The sequence below is a fragment of the Trachemys scripta genome, chromosome 7 (assembly GCF_013100865.1).
Source record: "Trachemys scripta elegans isolate TJP31775 chromosome 7, CAS_Tse_1.0, whole genome shotgun sequence".
Classification (NCBI taxonomy): Eukaryota; Metazoa; Chordata; order Testudines; family Emydidae; genus Trachemys; species Trachemys scripta.
In genome coordinates this window covers 55,209,085-55,221,463 of record NC_048304.1, presented here as the reverse complement: position 1 = coordinate 55,221,463, position 12,379 = coordinate 55,209,085, and the positions used below count along the sequence as shown (strand labels likewise).

The 12,379-nt window shown below is 44.2% G+C and overlaps 1 protein-coding gene across 1 annotated transcript; it reads left to right on the top strand.

Moving 5' to 3' along the window:
- The first annotated feature begins 1,265 nt into the window (after positions 1-1,265).
- BLOC1S2 (biogenesis of lysosomal organelles complex 1 subunit 2) lies at positions 1,266-11,306 on the top strand. The gene is made up of 5 exons (XM_034777292.1): positions 1,266-1,421; positions 2,970-3,086; positions 6,267-6,386; positions 8,955-9,059; positions 9,636-11,306. Exons 1-5 carry the CDS (start codon positions 1,364-1,366, stop codon positions 9,665-9,667), a joined length of 432 nt encoding a protein of 143 aa, XP_034633183.1. The 5' UTR covers positions 1,266-1,363; the 3' UTR covers positions 9,668-11,306.
- The last annotated feature ends 1,073 nt before the right edge of the window (positions 11,307-12,379 follow it).

Sequence of the window (12,379 nt, the reverse complement as noted above, 5' to 3'; positions counted from 1 at the left end):
TAGCTCCAATGCCAGCAGCAGTGGAGTTTCAATCCACCCCGACAGGCCAAGCTAGCTTGAGTGTAAAGCACCACTTCACTCGATCTACAGATTTTTGTGTGTGGGCCTGACTCAGGTTAGAACAGGGGTTTTCAAACTGGGGGTCAGGATCCCTCAGGGGGTCACAAGATTCTTACATGGGGGGGGGGTCACGAGCTGTCAGCCTCCACCCCAAACCCCGCTTTGCATCCAGCATTTATAATGGTGTTAAATATATAAAGAAGTGTTTTTCATTTATAAGGGGGGGTCGGACTCAGAGGCTTGCTATGTGAAAGGGGTCACCAGGACAAAAGTTTGAGTACCACTGGGTTAGAGGCAACACTGGAGTTACAGCTCAAGCTAGTGCTGCAGTAAAGACAACCCTTAGTGTCTAAAGATAAGCATGTGCTAGTCATAATATGTGGCAGGCAGAGAGCACTTGTCAAGATCACAGTTGAACCCAATGGGGAACTAGCCATGCTAACACCACAAAACATGAATGCTTCTGTTTTTCACTTTCAGATAAGGAAGGGCCCCTGCTAGATCTGAAACCACAATTCCTGGCTTTTCACTTCCTCAGCAGCTTTGAATTGTTGGTACAAATGTTGGTGTTTACTAGGTTTGTTTAAATAACTAAACAATGTTGTCTGATACTTAGAATTGTTTGTGATTAGTCTTCTTGCTTTTAAAGTTATTATAAAAACATTTTAAAATGTGTTGTTTGCTGGAAAAAGACACTTTTTAGTAGTACAGGGGCATTAATTAACATGTTCATAGCTATTTATATTACCGTCTGGCCCCAACTGAGATCAGTCATTGTGCTAGGTGCTGTACAGGTGGGTAGAAAAAGGTCAGTAGAGCCTGGTTGGTGATGGTTTTAACACCGCCAAGTGTCACATCAACCGCGCCTCCATCTAAGCTGGGCATTAGGGCACCGCCAGGGTCGTTGAAGGAACACAGCCAGCAGCGTGGTTCCCTCCACCAGCATGAGGTGGAGCTTTCTTCGGGGTGAGCCCCATAGGGAATGGAAATAAAGCTTTCGGTGGTTTTAAAATGGTCTGGCAGGAGAGGGGCCCTACCACATCCCCCTCACACCAGGTGGACATTAGCATCCCCGGCATGGGGGACTAGGCTCCCGGCACCTGAGGCCCCGCCCGGGACAACCAGGGCCCCTCCGGTCGCCAGTGCCACCCACGTGCGCAGAAGGATGTGACAGCCGTGTCTGTGCGCAAGCGCTATGCTCCCGCGCCTGCGCAGTAGGGAGCAGGGGGCGGAGCCACGCTTGGCGAGTTCGGGGGAACGCGGAAGCGGCCGGGATTTGTCTATCGGAGGGGGGCCTGTCGTCATGGCAACCGCCGCCGCTGCCGAGGGTCCGCCGGAGGCCCGGGTGCAAGTAGCCAAACGTAAGGGAGAGGCCGCGGGGAGCCTAAGACCCGCGCCCCCTCCCCGCGAACCCGCCCCAAGCTGGGGGCCTGGAGCTGTGACCCCCGGGTGCCGCGCTGCTAATGTGCCCCCACCTCCCAAGGGGGCCCTGGGCCCAGCTGACCCCCAGCCCCTGAGCGGAGCCCCTGGCAGGCTGGTGCTGTTGCCCTAGCAGGGGTCTCAGGGGTTCGGCCTCTGCCCAGGAGACCCCGCAGAGTTGGGGTCTGGTCCCCCCGCACACCCCAGGCTACGAGAGGGGCCAGAGCGCCCATCCCAAAGTGACCCGCATTTGTCCATTGGCCTTAGTGACTCCTGGGGCGGGAACGGGGCACCCCCCAGAGCTCTCAGTTCACCCGTCACCTGTGGCAGGTGTGAGCCAACCGGGTGGCATCGCTCTATGGCCAAAAGACCAGGGTCTCCATCCCCTAACTGAGCAGGGGTTGTTTCAACGGTGATGGGCTGCGGTGCTGGCTTGGCTGATTGTCCTTCACTAGGCTGAGTTAGTCTTATTCCCCACACGCCGCGCACCCAGTCATACATAATGTTAAACCTTCCAGAAGTGGGTGATGGCACCAGTCTTCTGTCACAGGCAGCTGGTGCTGTTTCTCTCTGTGTCTCACATGTGACTTGCTGCAGCCTTTATTTGGCAAATATTCCTTGCTTACAATGACACTGAGAAGGATGAAGCATCAAGAGGGAGAGGAAAATGTCTTCACTTAGATGGGCAGCCTATGGTTTTGTCATGAAAAGCTATTCCAGGCTAATAAGACTATCAGTTCTTCACAGAAGGAACTGATGCTTACTAACCATTTATATAGCCTGCAAATTACCATCACACTATTCCAAACATAGAGTAAGTCTGGTTCCCTGCTCCAAAATGCATATTGCCTATGGGCTTGATCCTGCAGTATGCCAAGCTCTTCCAGGAGTTGCTAAGTGCCCTCAGCCCCTAGGTAAGTCAGGTGGAGTTATGGGTGCTTGGGCATATCTCAGAATCAAGCCATGTAAAGAAAATACAAGCAAATACAGAGCAGAAGAAAACAACTCCAATGAAGCAGTGGAGAGATTATTTGTGGAAAGAACAGAAGGAATGTTACAAAGGGATTTGAAGGAGAAGAAAAAGTTTAGTGGACAGGACTGGGGGACTGTTGCAGCACCTTCTGAAGGGGACATAGAGAACAGTTCTCAATCAGTGATCAAAGATGAAAAAAAATGACAATAGGCACAGCCAATAGAAATGATCAGACTCAAAGATCTTTCCTGAAATCATTGTCTTCACATCATCTAATCTTTGCCAAGGTTAATTTTTGCCTTTGTAATAATAAGGTAAACTGGAGAGGCTGTTAAATCAACTTTATGCTATTTTACAGATAACTTTGTGGGTTAATTGTTTATTAATCTAAAATGTACACCCTATGTTGAAAATAAACGTAACAAAAAGATCTGTGTTGTTTTTACAATCTTTTGTGAACTTCAGTATTTGACTAATTTTCCCTTACCTTTGTACTGTTCATTTATAACCTGATTAGAGGATCCTGCTGTGGAGACAGCGGAGGAAGCTAAGGAACCAGCAGAAGCAGATATCAATGAGCTTTGTAAGGATATGTTTAACAAAATGGCCACTTACTTAACAGGTGAACTGACAGGTAAGGCAAACTGTGAAACTAACAAACCTGGCTAGCATGGAGATAAACTGTTTAAAAAAGGAAATATGCTGCTTAGTGTTTTAGGGCTTGTCTACACAGGGACACTCAGGAAAAGTAATCCGAATTATTTAAGGTGTGAATTAAAAGGGGATTAGTTAAACTGCATTCAGCCCCTGTGTGGGCAGAATTAAAGTGGCCTTAATATAATTTGGTGGTTTTATGTACACAAGCAATTAGACCATGGCAAGCTGGGATGTGAATCCACCTTGCACTAGCCTGCCCCAATCTAACTGTCCACATGCACCCTGCTGATGTGCATTAATAGTTCATTAATGTTCTTTGAGCTGGTCCCATTTCAAAGAGGACGAGATCAAAGTGCTCTAGCGAACTGTTAACGCATGTCAGCTGTCAGCGGGGTCACACGGGCAGTTAGATGGCTGCCACTTGGATCATGTGTTGAGATAGAACATCAGAGCATCTGAATGAAAAGCTAAAGAGGACCCCAGATTGATGTGCCTTTTTATCTTTCAAAAAGTTTTTAGTGCGGTACTGAATCAGGTTAACTATTTCTTCTTCTGAGAGCTTGTCTGTACGAACACTTAATTTGTGGCAAGGTGAGGTGTAAATCTATTTCTCTGTAGCCTGCCATGCACTAAGTGCCTGCATGGACACTGCTGCCACGTGCTAAAAGTTCCCTAGTGTGCTTTAATCTATTCCCTAACTCTGTACGCATCTATGCTAAAATGTAGCTCCTACTGATGTAACTCGCCCACTTCATCGACTTAATAACTCCACCTCCACAAGAGGCATAGTGCTTAGGTCGATGTAGTTAGGTCGATGCAGTGTCAGTGTAGACACTGCGTTGCTTACATCGACTGTTGCTGCCTTTCAAAAGCTATCCCACAATGCCCCATGCTGACAGTCAAATCGGTACAAGCGCTCCTGGTGGGGACGTGCACTGCCAACACAAGGAGCATAGTGTGGACATGCAAAAGCGATTTAATTACTGCGATGGCTGTATGTCGACATAATTTAGGTCCACTTAATACTGTAATGTAGACTGGTCCTAAGTGTTCACATAGACAAGCCCTCAGTGGGGAGGGAACAGATGTAGAGCAAGAGGGACCTATAAACATGCTGTAGCTTCATGACTGGACCAAAGCTGACTTTGGAACTGAGCTGGGCTGCCATTCCCCTGTGGCAAGTATAACTGACCTCCATAGGTGGGGGAAGTAAAGGCCATGTAATGGAACCACAGCTGTCCCCTTTAAGAACAGCAGGAAGCTGCAGCAAAGACTACCTGGGAAGGGCTCCTGCAGGGAAGACTGAAATCAAGGAGGTTACCCCAACTAGGAGTAGCCTGCTAAGGCAGGAGAAAAACCCTGACATCAGGGGAGTTTGGAAGTCAAAGCTAGAAGGCTGAGCTCCAGCTAGGTAAAGCCTGAGAGTGGTCACGGAATGGGGACACAGCTCCAGGAAAGAGGGCTGGGGATTCCCTAGCTAAGGGGAAGAGAGACACTGAACTGGGGTTGGGGCCTGAAGTGCCAGTGTGTACCGAGAGGACTGAATAAATTGGACTCAAGAAGGGGAGTGCTTACATTACCTTTGGACTAGGGGTGTGGAGTTTATTTAAGAAGCCCCTGAAGCAGGAGTGACAGAGACAGGTGCCATGAAATGATCTTTGACAACAAGGGGATGCTCAGTTGGCGGCTCCCTGTTACTGAATGGAACAAGTACTGTGTGTATGCGGCAGAGCCAACGTCCCATGAAGCATGCTGAAATGGGTTACTGTTCTCATTAGCTGCAGTTGAGAGAATAGAAATTGCTGGTTCAGGGTGTTGGCTCTGTAGCACCGACAACTTTATGTAAATTGCATTTGTGCTAAAGTTGTTAAGCCACAAATAGCCTGGTGGCATGTTATTGGCAAGCTACCCATTTTGTCCAAAGTATATCACATCAGCAGACTTTGAAAGAACCTTTGTCATTTCATACTGCCTGTGGCCCTGACTCAGTAAGGCACTTAAACACCTCTGTCTATCTTAGGGACTTATCTGGCCCCCATTCCTGTAGTATCTGAGCACCTCACTATTTTTTTTTTTATTTTCCTCCCAGGACCCATGTGAGGTTAGGTAGCTATTATCCCCATTTTGCAACTAGGGAATTGAAACGTAGAGAGACTAAGTGACTTGCCTAATGTCATATAGGAAGTTCATGGCAGAGCAGGGACCCCGATCCCCCGAGTCCTAGGCTAATGCTCTAACTACTGGACCATCCTTCCTTTCTAATGGTGCTCTGTTAAATCAAAGCCTATATGTGAACCAACAGAGCTAAGGTTAACACAGAAGTCTTACCTCTTATGTTTTCCAACTTTTTTCAGCTTAATGTTTCTCTTATTATTTTTCTCTACAAAAATGCAAAACCAAAAACAGTGTAATGAGCTGGCTGGTGTCTTAAGCCCTGATCCTGCAGGCTGTTGCATTCAGGCTAAGGTAACCAGATAGCAACTGTGAAAAAACGGGACGGGGGTAGGGGGTAATAGATATCTATATAAGAAAAAGTCCCAAAAAACGGGACATCTGGTCACCCTAATTCAGGCAGACCACCATCCCCATATGAAGCCCCATTGACTTCTGTGGGGCTTTGTGTTCCTGCATGCAGATCAACTTTCAGGATCAAGACCTTTAGCTTTGTAAATAGAAACTTTTGTCTGCCAGAATGATTGGTATTGTAGATGTGTATAAAATAAGCCCATGTTTTTTACTGAATATGCTACATATTTATTCTTGAGTCCATCTGATATTCCAATCTGCAACATTTGATCTCATTGTTTTTAGGGAGCATCTTGCTAAGAGCCATATTATTGAATGAGATATTCTAAGCTATGTTCAGCTGTCACCTTGAACTCTTCAGCTCTGAACAGTGCGCACGTAGATTCCAAACTCTGCTTACCTTGGTCCACACGCGGCAGGCAGGCTCCCCCGTCGACTCCGCGGTACTCCTCTCGCCGAGCTGGAGTACCGCAGTCGACAGCAAGTACTTCCGGGTTCGACTTATCGCGTCCAGACTAGACGCGATAAGTCGAACCCAGAACTTCGATTTCCAGCCGTCGAACTAGCTGGTAAGTGTAGCCAAGGCCCTAGTTGTTTTTATAAAGGTGTAAATATTTTCTTTTTTCTAAAGCCACCAGTGAAGACTACAAACTCCTGGAAAACATGAACAAACTGACTAGCTTGAAATATCTGGAAATGAAAGATATTGCTGTAAACATTAGTCGAAACCTGAAGGACCTAAATCAAAAATGTAAGTAAAAACGAGTCAGGAATGACTCTAGTACCTTTCGAAGGAGAGAAGATTCTGTAAAGGCTGTATGTGCCTAGAATATGTGATAAGTGTAGAATAAGTTTCATTTGAAGCTGATGGTTAAATGAATGGAGCTCTCTGAATAGTACTAATCCTCCTCCCTTTGCTTTTGTATGGGAGACGAAGGATGGTTTTGTGATAAGTTAGCAGAAGTGAAGCCAGGAACCCTGGGTTGTATTCCCAGCTCTGTCAGAGTCCCACTGTGGCGTTGGGCAGGTTAGTGTCTGATCCAACTTAAAGTCAATGGAAAGACTTCACTAACTTTGAGGGAGAGTTTGTTCAGGTCCATAAGCTGTGTCCATCACTGTCCCCATCTGTACATTAGGGACAATAATATTTATCTACATCAACAGTGGCATGGGGATAAAGAGGTTTAATCCACCAAAATACTTTGCCCTTCCTTAGTATTATTGTCTCAACTAGTTATTTTAGCTGCTTAGATTATGCACAGGAGAAGGTAAAGGAAAAAATGGAAGATGTGATTAGGTTAAATAGTGATTTGTAACCTAAAGGAAACTGTTCATGCCATATTGGCGCTTTGTGTCATCATTGTTAGTGCCCTACCAAATTCATGGTCCATTTCATGGGCATAGGATTTTTAAAATACTATTTCATGATTTCAGCTATTTAAATCTGAAATATCACAGTGTTGTAATTGTGGGGTCCTGACCCAAAAAGGAGTTGTGTGGGGGTCACAAGGTTATTGTAAGGGGGGTGTGGTATTGCCACCCTTACTTCAGAGCTGGGCTCCCAGCCACCAAATGCTCTCCAGCTGCCCAGCTCTGAAGGCAGAGCCGTCACCAGCAGCAGCACAGAAGTAAGGATGGCATGGTATGGTATTGCCACCCTTACTTCTGCGCTGCTGCCTGCGGAGCTGGGTCCTCAGTCAGCAGCTGCCATTCTCCGGTCGCCCAGCTCTGAAGGTAGCAGCACAGAAGTAAGGGTGGCATGGTATGGCATTGCCACCCTTACTTCTCTGCTGCTACTGGCAGGGCACTGCCTTCAGAGCTGGGCGATTGGCCAACAGCTGCTGCTCTCTGGCCACCCAGCTCTGAAGGCAGCGGAGAAACAAGGGTGGCAATACCATGATCCCCCCCCTAAAATAACCTTGTGACCCCCTCACAACTCCCTTTTGGGTCATGACCCCCAATTTGAGAAACTGATCTCCTCGGTGAAATCAGTATATAGTTTAGGGTAAAAACACACAAAAGACCAGATTTCACACTCTGACTCGTTTTTCATGGCCATGAATTTGGTAGGTCCCTAATCATTGTGAATATCCTGGCCCAGGGTCAGTGTTCCCTCTAATTTTTTACATCCATGTGCAGAATGAATTTTATGTGCACCAATATGAGGTGATGTGTGACACATCACCTCCATATTAGTGCACATAACAAAATTCATGTGGTGGGGCCAAGGGGTTTGGAATGTGGGAGGGGGCTTAGGGCTGGGGCATGTGGGAGGGGGTGAGGGCTCTAGGATGAGGCTGGGGATGAGGGGTTTGGGAGGGGGCTCGGGGCAGAGGGTTGGAGTGCAGGGGGGTATGGGCTTGGGTGGGGCCAGGGATGAGGGGTTTGGGGTGCAGGCTGCCCAGGGACTATGGTGGGAAGAGAGAGGACTCCCCCCAGACCTCTCTTGCCACCGCAACTCATGGCCGGGGGAGAGGCACCTCTCCCCACCATGGTAACTCCATACTGGGGCACCTCTCCCTGCCACAGACCTGAGCCCCTCCGCTGGGCTTAATAGGCAGCTGCACATCTTAGAGCGAACTTAGCCCAGGATATGTATTTATCTACCTTTTGGAGAGTCCTCAATTTTTTTTTTTAATTCAGTACCTGTTTCTGTAAGAGTGAAAGTTTCTTTCTAAGATTGAGATGACTTTCTAGAAAGCATTAGTGGATCTTCAAAATCTGTGTTTGTGTAACTGTCAGTTATATACCTTCCATCACAGCTATGGGTTATGGCAGTGAAATGTACATGTGATCTTGTTTTCCAAACACCGTAAAACTTTGCAATTCAACATCACTACAGATAATGAATCAATTCTGCTTGATTACTGCTGAAAGCTGGAGATTTCTAGGATTTACATGCAAAATTGGTGATAAACATTGTGCAGCTGTCTGTCTTGTATACAATTTATAAAGCTATATACTATAGGTAATAAAATGCCTGTACAGTGAGTGAAGTAAATAGATTCTTCTTTCATTCTCATAACTGGGCTACATACTTAGTATATTTGCTTTCAGCTGATTAGAAACTGATTAAGAGTTTAAAAAGATACTTGTATTGATTTAATTCTCACTGTATTTTTTTTTGGTGGTGAGTTTGAGAATAGTTAGATTTTTAAGTATAAAATAAAAATTTAACTCTAGACACTCGTTCTTTTTGTCATCCGTAAAATATACTGACCAAACAATGTCCTGCGAAGCTCTTTGTTTCAGCTCTGAACTGTTCCCTCTCAGTGAATTAGTAAGAATTGATTGGTCTGGTTTTCCCCCCTTTTTTAAGATGCTGGTCTTCAGCCGTATCTCGAACAAATCAACCTAATTGAAGAGCAAGTGGCAGCTCTTGAGCAGGCAGCCTACAAGCTGGATGCCTATTCGAAAAAGCTTGGTAACCATGTTCCTGTATTGTTACTATTGAGCAGGATAGCCTATTGTACAATGTACACAGAAGAAGCCAGGAGTAATTTTCATAGAGATTTAACTAGTCTGTGTTGGAACTCTGAAAATGCAGTATGTGATTGTTCTCCTTTCAGGAAACTGGGTAATAGAAATATACTCGGAAGAGCAAGAAGGGTATTATAACTTGGGTATATTAGAAGTAGCAGGCTTTATGAGAAGGCTGACTATAATGTGGGTAGTGTTCCAATATAATTATTAACACCACCTGATTCTGCAAGGCATTCAGGTATCTGGTGCCTAAAGATGCAGAGAGGTCCTCTTAAAAATTTCACCTAAGTAGGTTAAGTGCATAAATCCTATTGATTTCCATGGGAGTTAGGTACTGAGTGGTATTTTTAAAAGCACCTGTTTGCAACTATAGGTGCCTAAATACCTTTGAAAAACTGTCTCAAGTGCCTCTGGTCACTCTGAAGTCAAGGGGAATCTAGACTACGCATCAGCTTACAGGATTGGAGCCTTTAGTCCTCCTCTCAGTTCTAACAACCATTCTGCTTTTCTTCTGCAGAAGCAAAGTACAAAAAACTGGAGAAACGATGAAATTCTACAACAAAAAGGACGCTTTTTCCTAAGATACAAGAATTGGGTCATGATTCAGATTGACTTGTCAAATTCCTAAGGTTTGAACTGCACCAAACATACAAGCTGTTATTCTGGAAGAGCCGTGTAGCCAGGGGGATGCCTTGGCTAAGGACTTGAGTGTAGCAGACATCAGACTAGTAATGTTGCTGTGTGTCTATTCCTTCTGAGGCTAGAAAACCTTCTCTTTTCTCAGAAGCCTGTTCTTTTACTGCCTCTATTATTGAGCTGTAGTCAAAAGCTGAAATCTACTCTGAGCTCTTATGAGTTGCCATAAGATAGTGTTCACATTTAATACTTCCTAAGCTCCATATGTCCTATGGCCTTGTAGAAAATTTCCTCCATAGCCTACCACTATATTCTCCTCTACAGCTGTAGCACCTGAAATTCCCCTTGTTCCACTGCTTCCTTTTCCGCACTTAGAGCCTTGTGTCTAGTATAAATATTCTTTCCATCTGTACTGTCTAAAGATCTGTTTTCAGAGGTGTGAGCATTGTTTTGGATCCTCTTAAATTTGTCTTGGTATCCAGATTTCCTGTTGAAAGGGGAATAATAGTTATAGCTTTACAGTTAAACTTTTCTCTCTCGCAAATGTCTTAAAACTAACTCAGATTGTGTTTCTGAGAACTGGTTTCTCATGCTTTATGCAAGTTTATCCTGTTAAAGTAGCTGAGAACAGAAGCATCTAACAGTCATTTTGATTTAGAGATCACAGGAGAAGATGATATTTAAGACTAATTCTGTACTTTAATGAAATTCTTTGGAAGTTGATTAAATTAAGCTAAGCTACATTTGGAAAAAGGCACTTATTCTGGAATAAGTGCCAATTTATCCCAGAATAACTCCATGTGTAGACAAGCCTTAAATAAATGTGTAATGGGCTAGAAAAGCTAAGATCTTGCATTATGAAAACAAGTGGTGATTCATAATCAGTTTCATTGAGATATTTCCCAATACTAGAAGATTGTATCTTGTCTAAATGAGTTGTATAGACCTCTCTGCAAGTTATGGTACTTCTTATTTGCCTTTTAGTTATCTAAAAAGCAAACTTTCAATGGATGGGACACCGTTAATATTTATGGTGTCATTGCTACATAGTGTAGGTATGAGATAGGAACCAAAGACTCATTATCTGAAAATAAGTGGTTACATTTGTAACAATGGGATATGAACATTACAAGTAAAAGCCAGATCTATCAATTCATGAGTTTTAGTGAGGTGGTATTGGAGGGCAGACTAAGCTTCAGGACAAAAAGAGAATGCCCACACAGAATCAAAAGAGGGGCTAACTATAACAAACTTGTCTTTCTACTACATTTATCAATTTCTTGTTGCACTTCTCCCTTTAGAATATTTGATCCTTGGTCTTCTACATGTACCCCATTAAGGAGAATTAAGTTGTATTCAGTTTATAACTAATCGAAGGGTTGTGGACTTAGCACAATCAGGTCTCAGGCTCTGGTGTGCTACCCTAAGATGATATACTAGAAGAGCATTTCCCCAAGCTTAGCTGAGTATTTCCCATAGGGAAAAATGAGCATTTCACTGTAGTTATTACAGCTGGATTTCTTTATATATGATAAAAAAGGTTGACACTTAATCTTGAGCATTATTATTTTTTTTTTTTTTAAACAAATAAGCTTTCAGATTAGGAACTGAATGCTGAAGTTTGCCCTGAAGGTGTTTCAGGTTGAGGGAGAAGCTTGCTTTCTGGATGAACAGTGAGCAGCAGTAGTGGACGCTTGCTCTCTAACTTTGCAGAGCTAAAATTTGTTATAGCAGCACTGTAAATGAAAGCGTACACACCCTACAAAGCATGTGGACAAAGGGGGATCTACTTGGTATCGTGTACTTAGATTTTCAGAAAGCCTTTGACAAGGTCCCTCACCCAAGGCTCTTAAGCAAAGTAAGCTGTCATGGGATAAGAGGGAAGGTCCTCATGGATTGGTAACTTGTTAAAAGATAGGAAACAAAGGGTAGGAATAAATGGCCAGTTTTCACCATGGAGAGGGGTAAATAGTGGTGTCCCAGTACAGACCCCTGGGGGACCAGTCCTATTTAACATTCATAAGTGATCAAGGTGACAAAATTTGCAGATGATACAAAACTACTCAAGATAGTTAAGTCCCAGGCAGACTAAAGAGCTACAAAAGGATCTCAAAACTGGGTGAATGGGCAACAAAAATGGCAGATGAAATTCTTGTTGATAAATGCAAAGTAATGCATGTTGGAAAACAATCCTAACTATACATATAAAATGATGGGATCTAAATTAGCTGTGACCCCTCAAAAGAGATCGTGGAGTCATTGTGGATAGTTCTCTGAAAACATCCACTCAATGTGCAGCAGCAGTCAAAAAAAGCAAACAATGTTGGGAATCACTAAGAAATGATAGATAAGACAAAATATATTGCTTCTACATAAATCCCTGTTATGTCCACATCTTGAATACTGTATACAGATGTGGTCACCCCCATCTCAAAAAAAAGGTATTGGAGTTGGAAAAGGTACAGAAAAGGGCAACAAATAATTAGGGGTATGGAACAGCTGCCCTGTGAGGAGAGATTAATAAGACTGGGGCTTTTCAGCTTGGAAAAGGGATGACTAAGTGGGGGGATATGATCAAGCTCTATAAAGTCATGACTAGTGTGGAGAAAGTCCATAAGGAAGTGC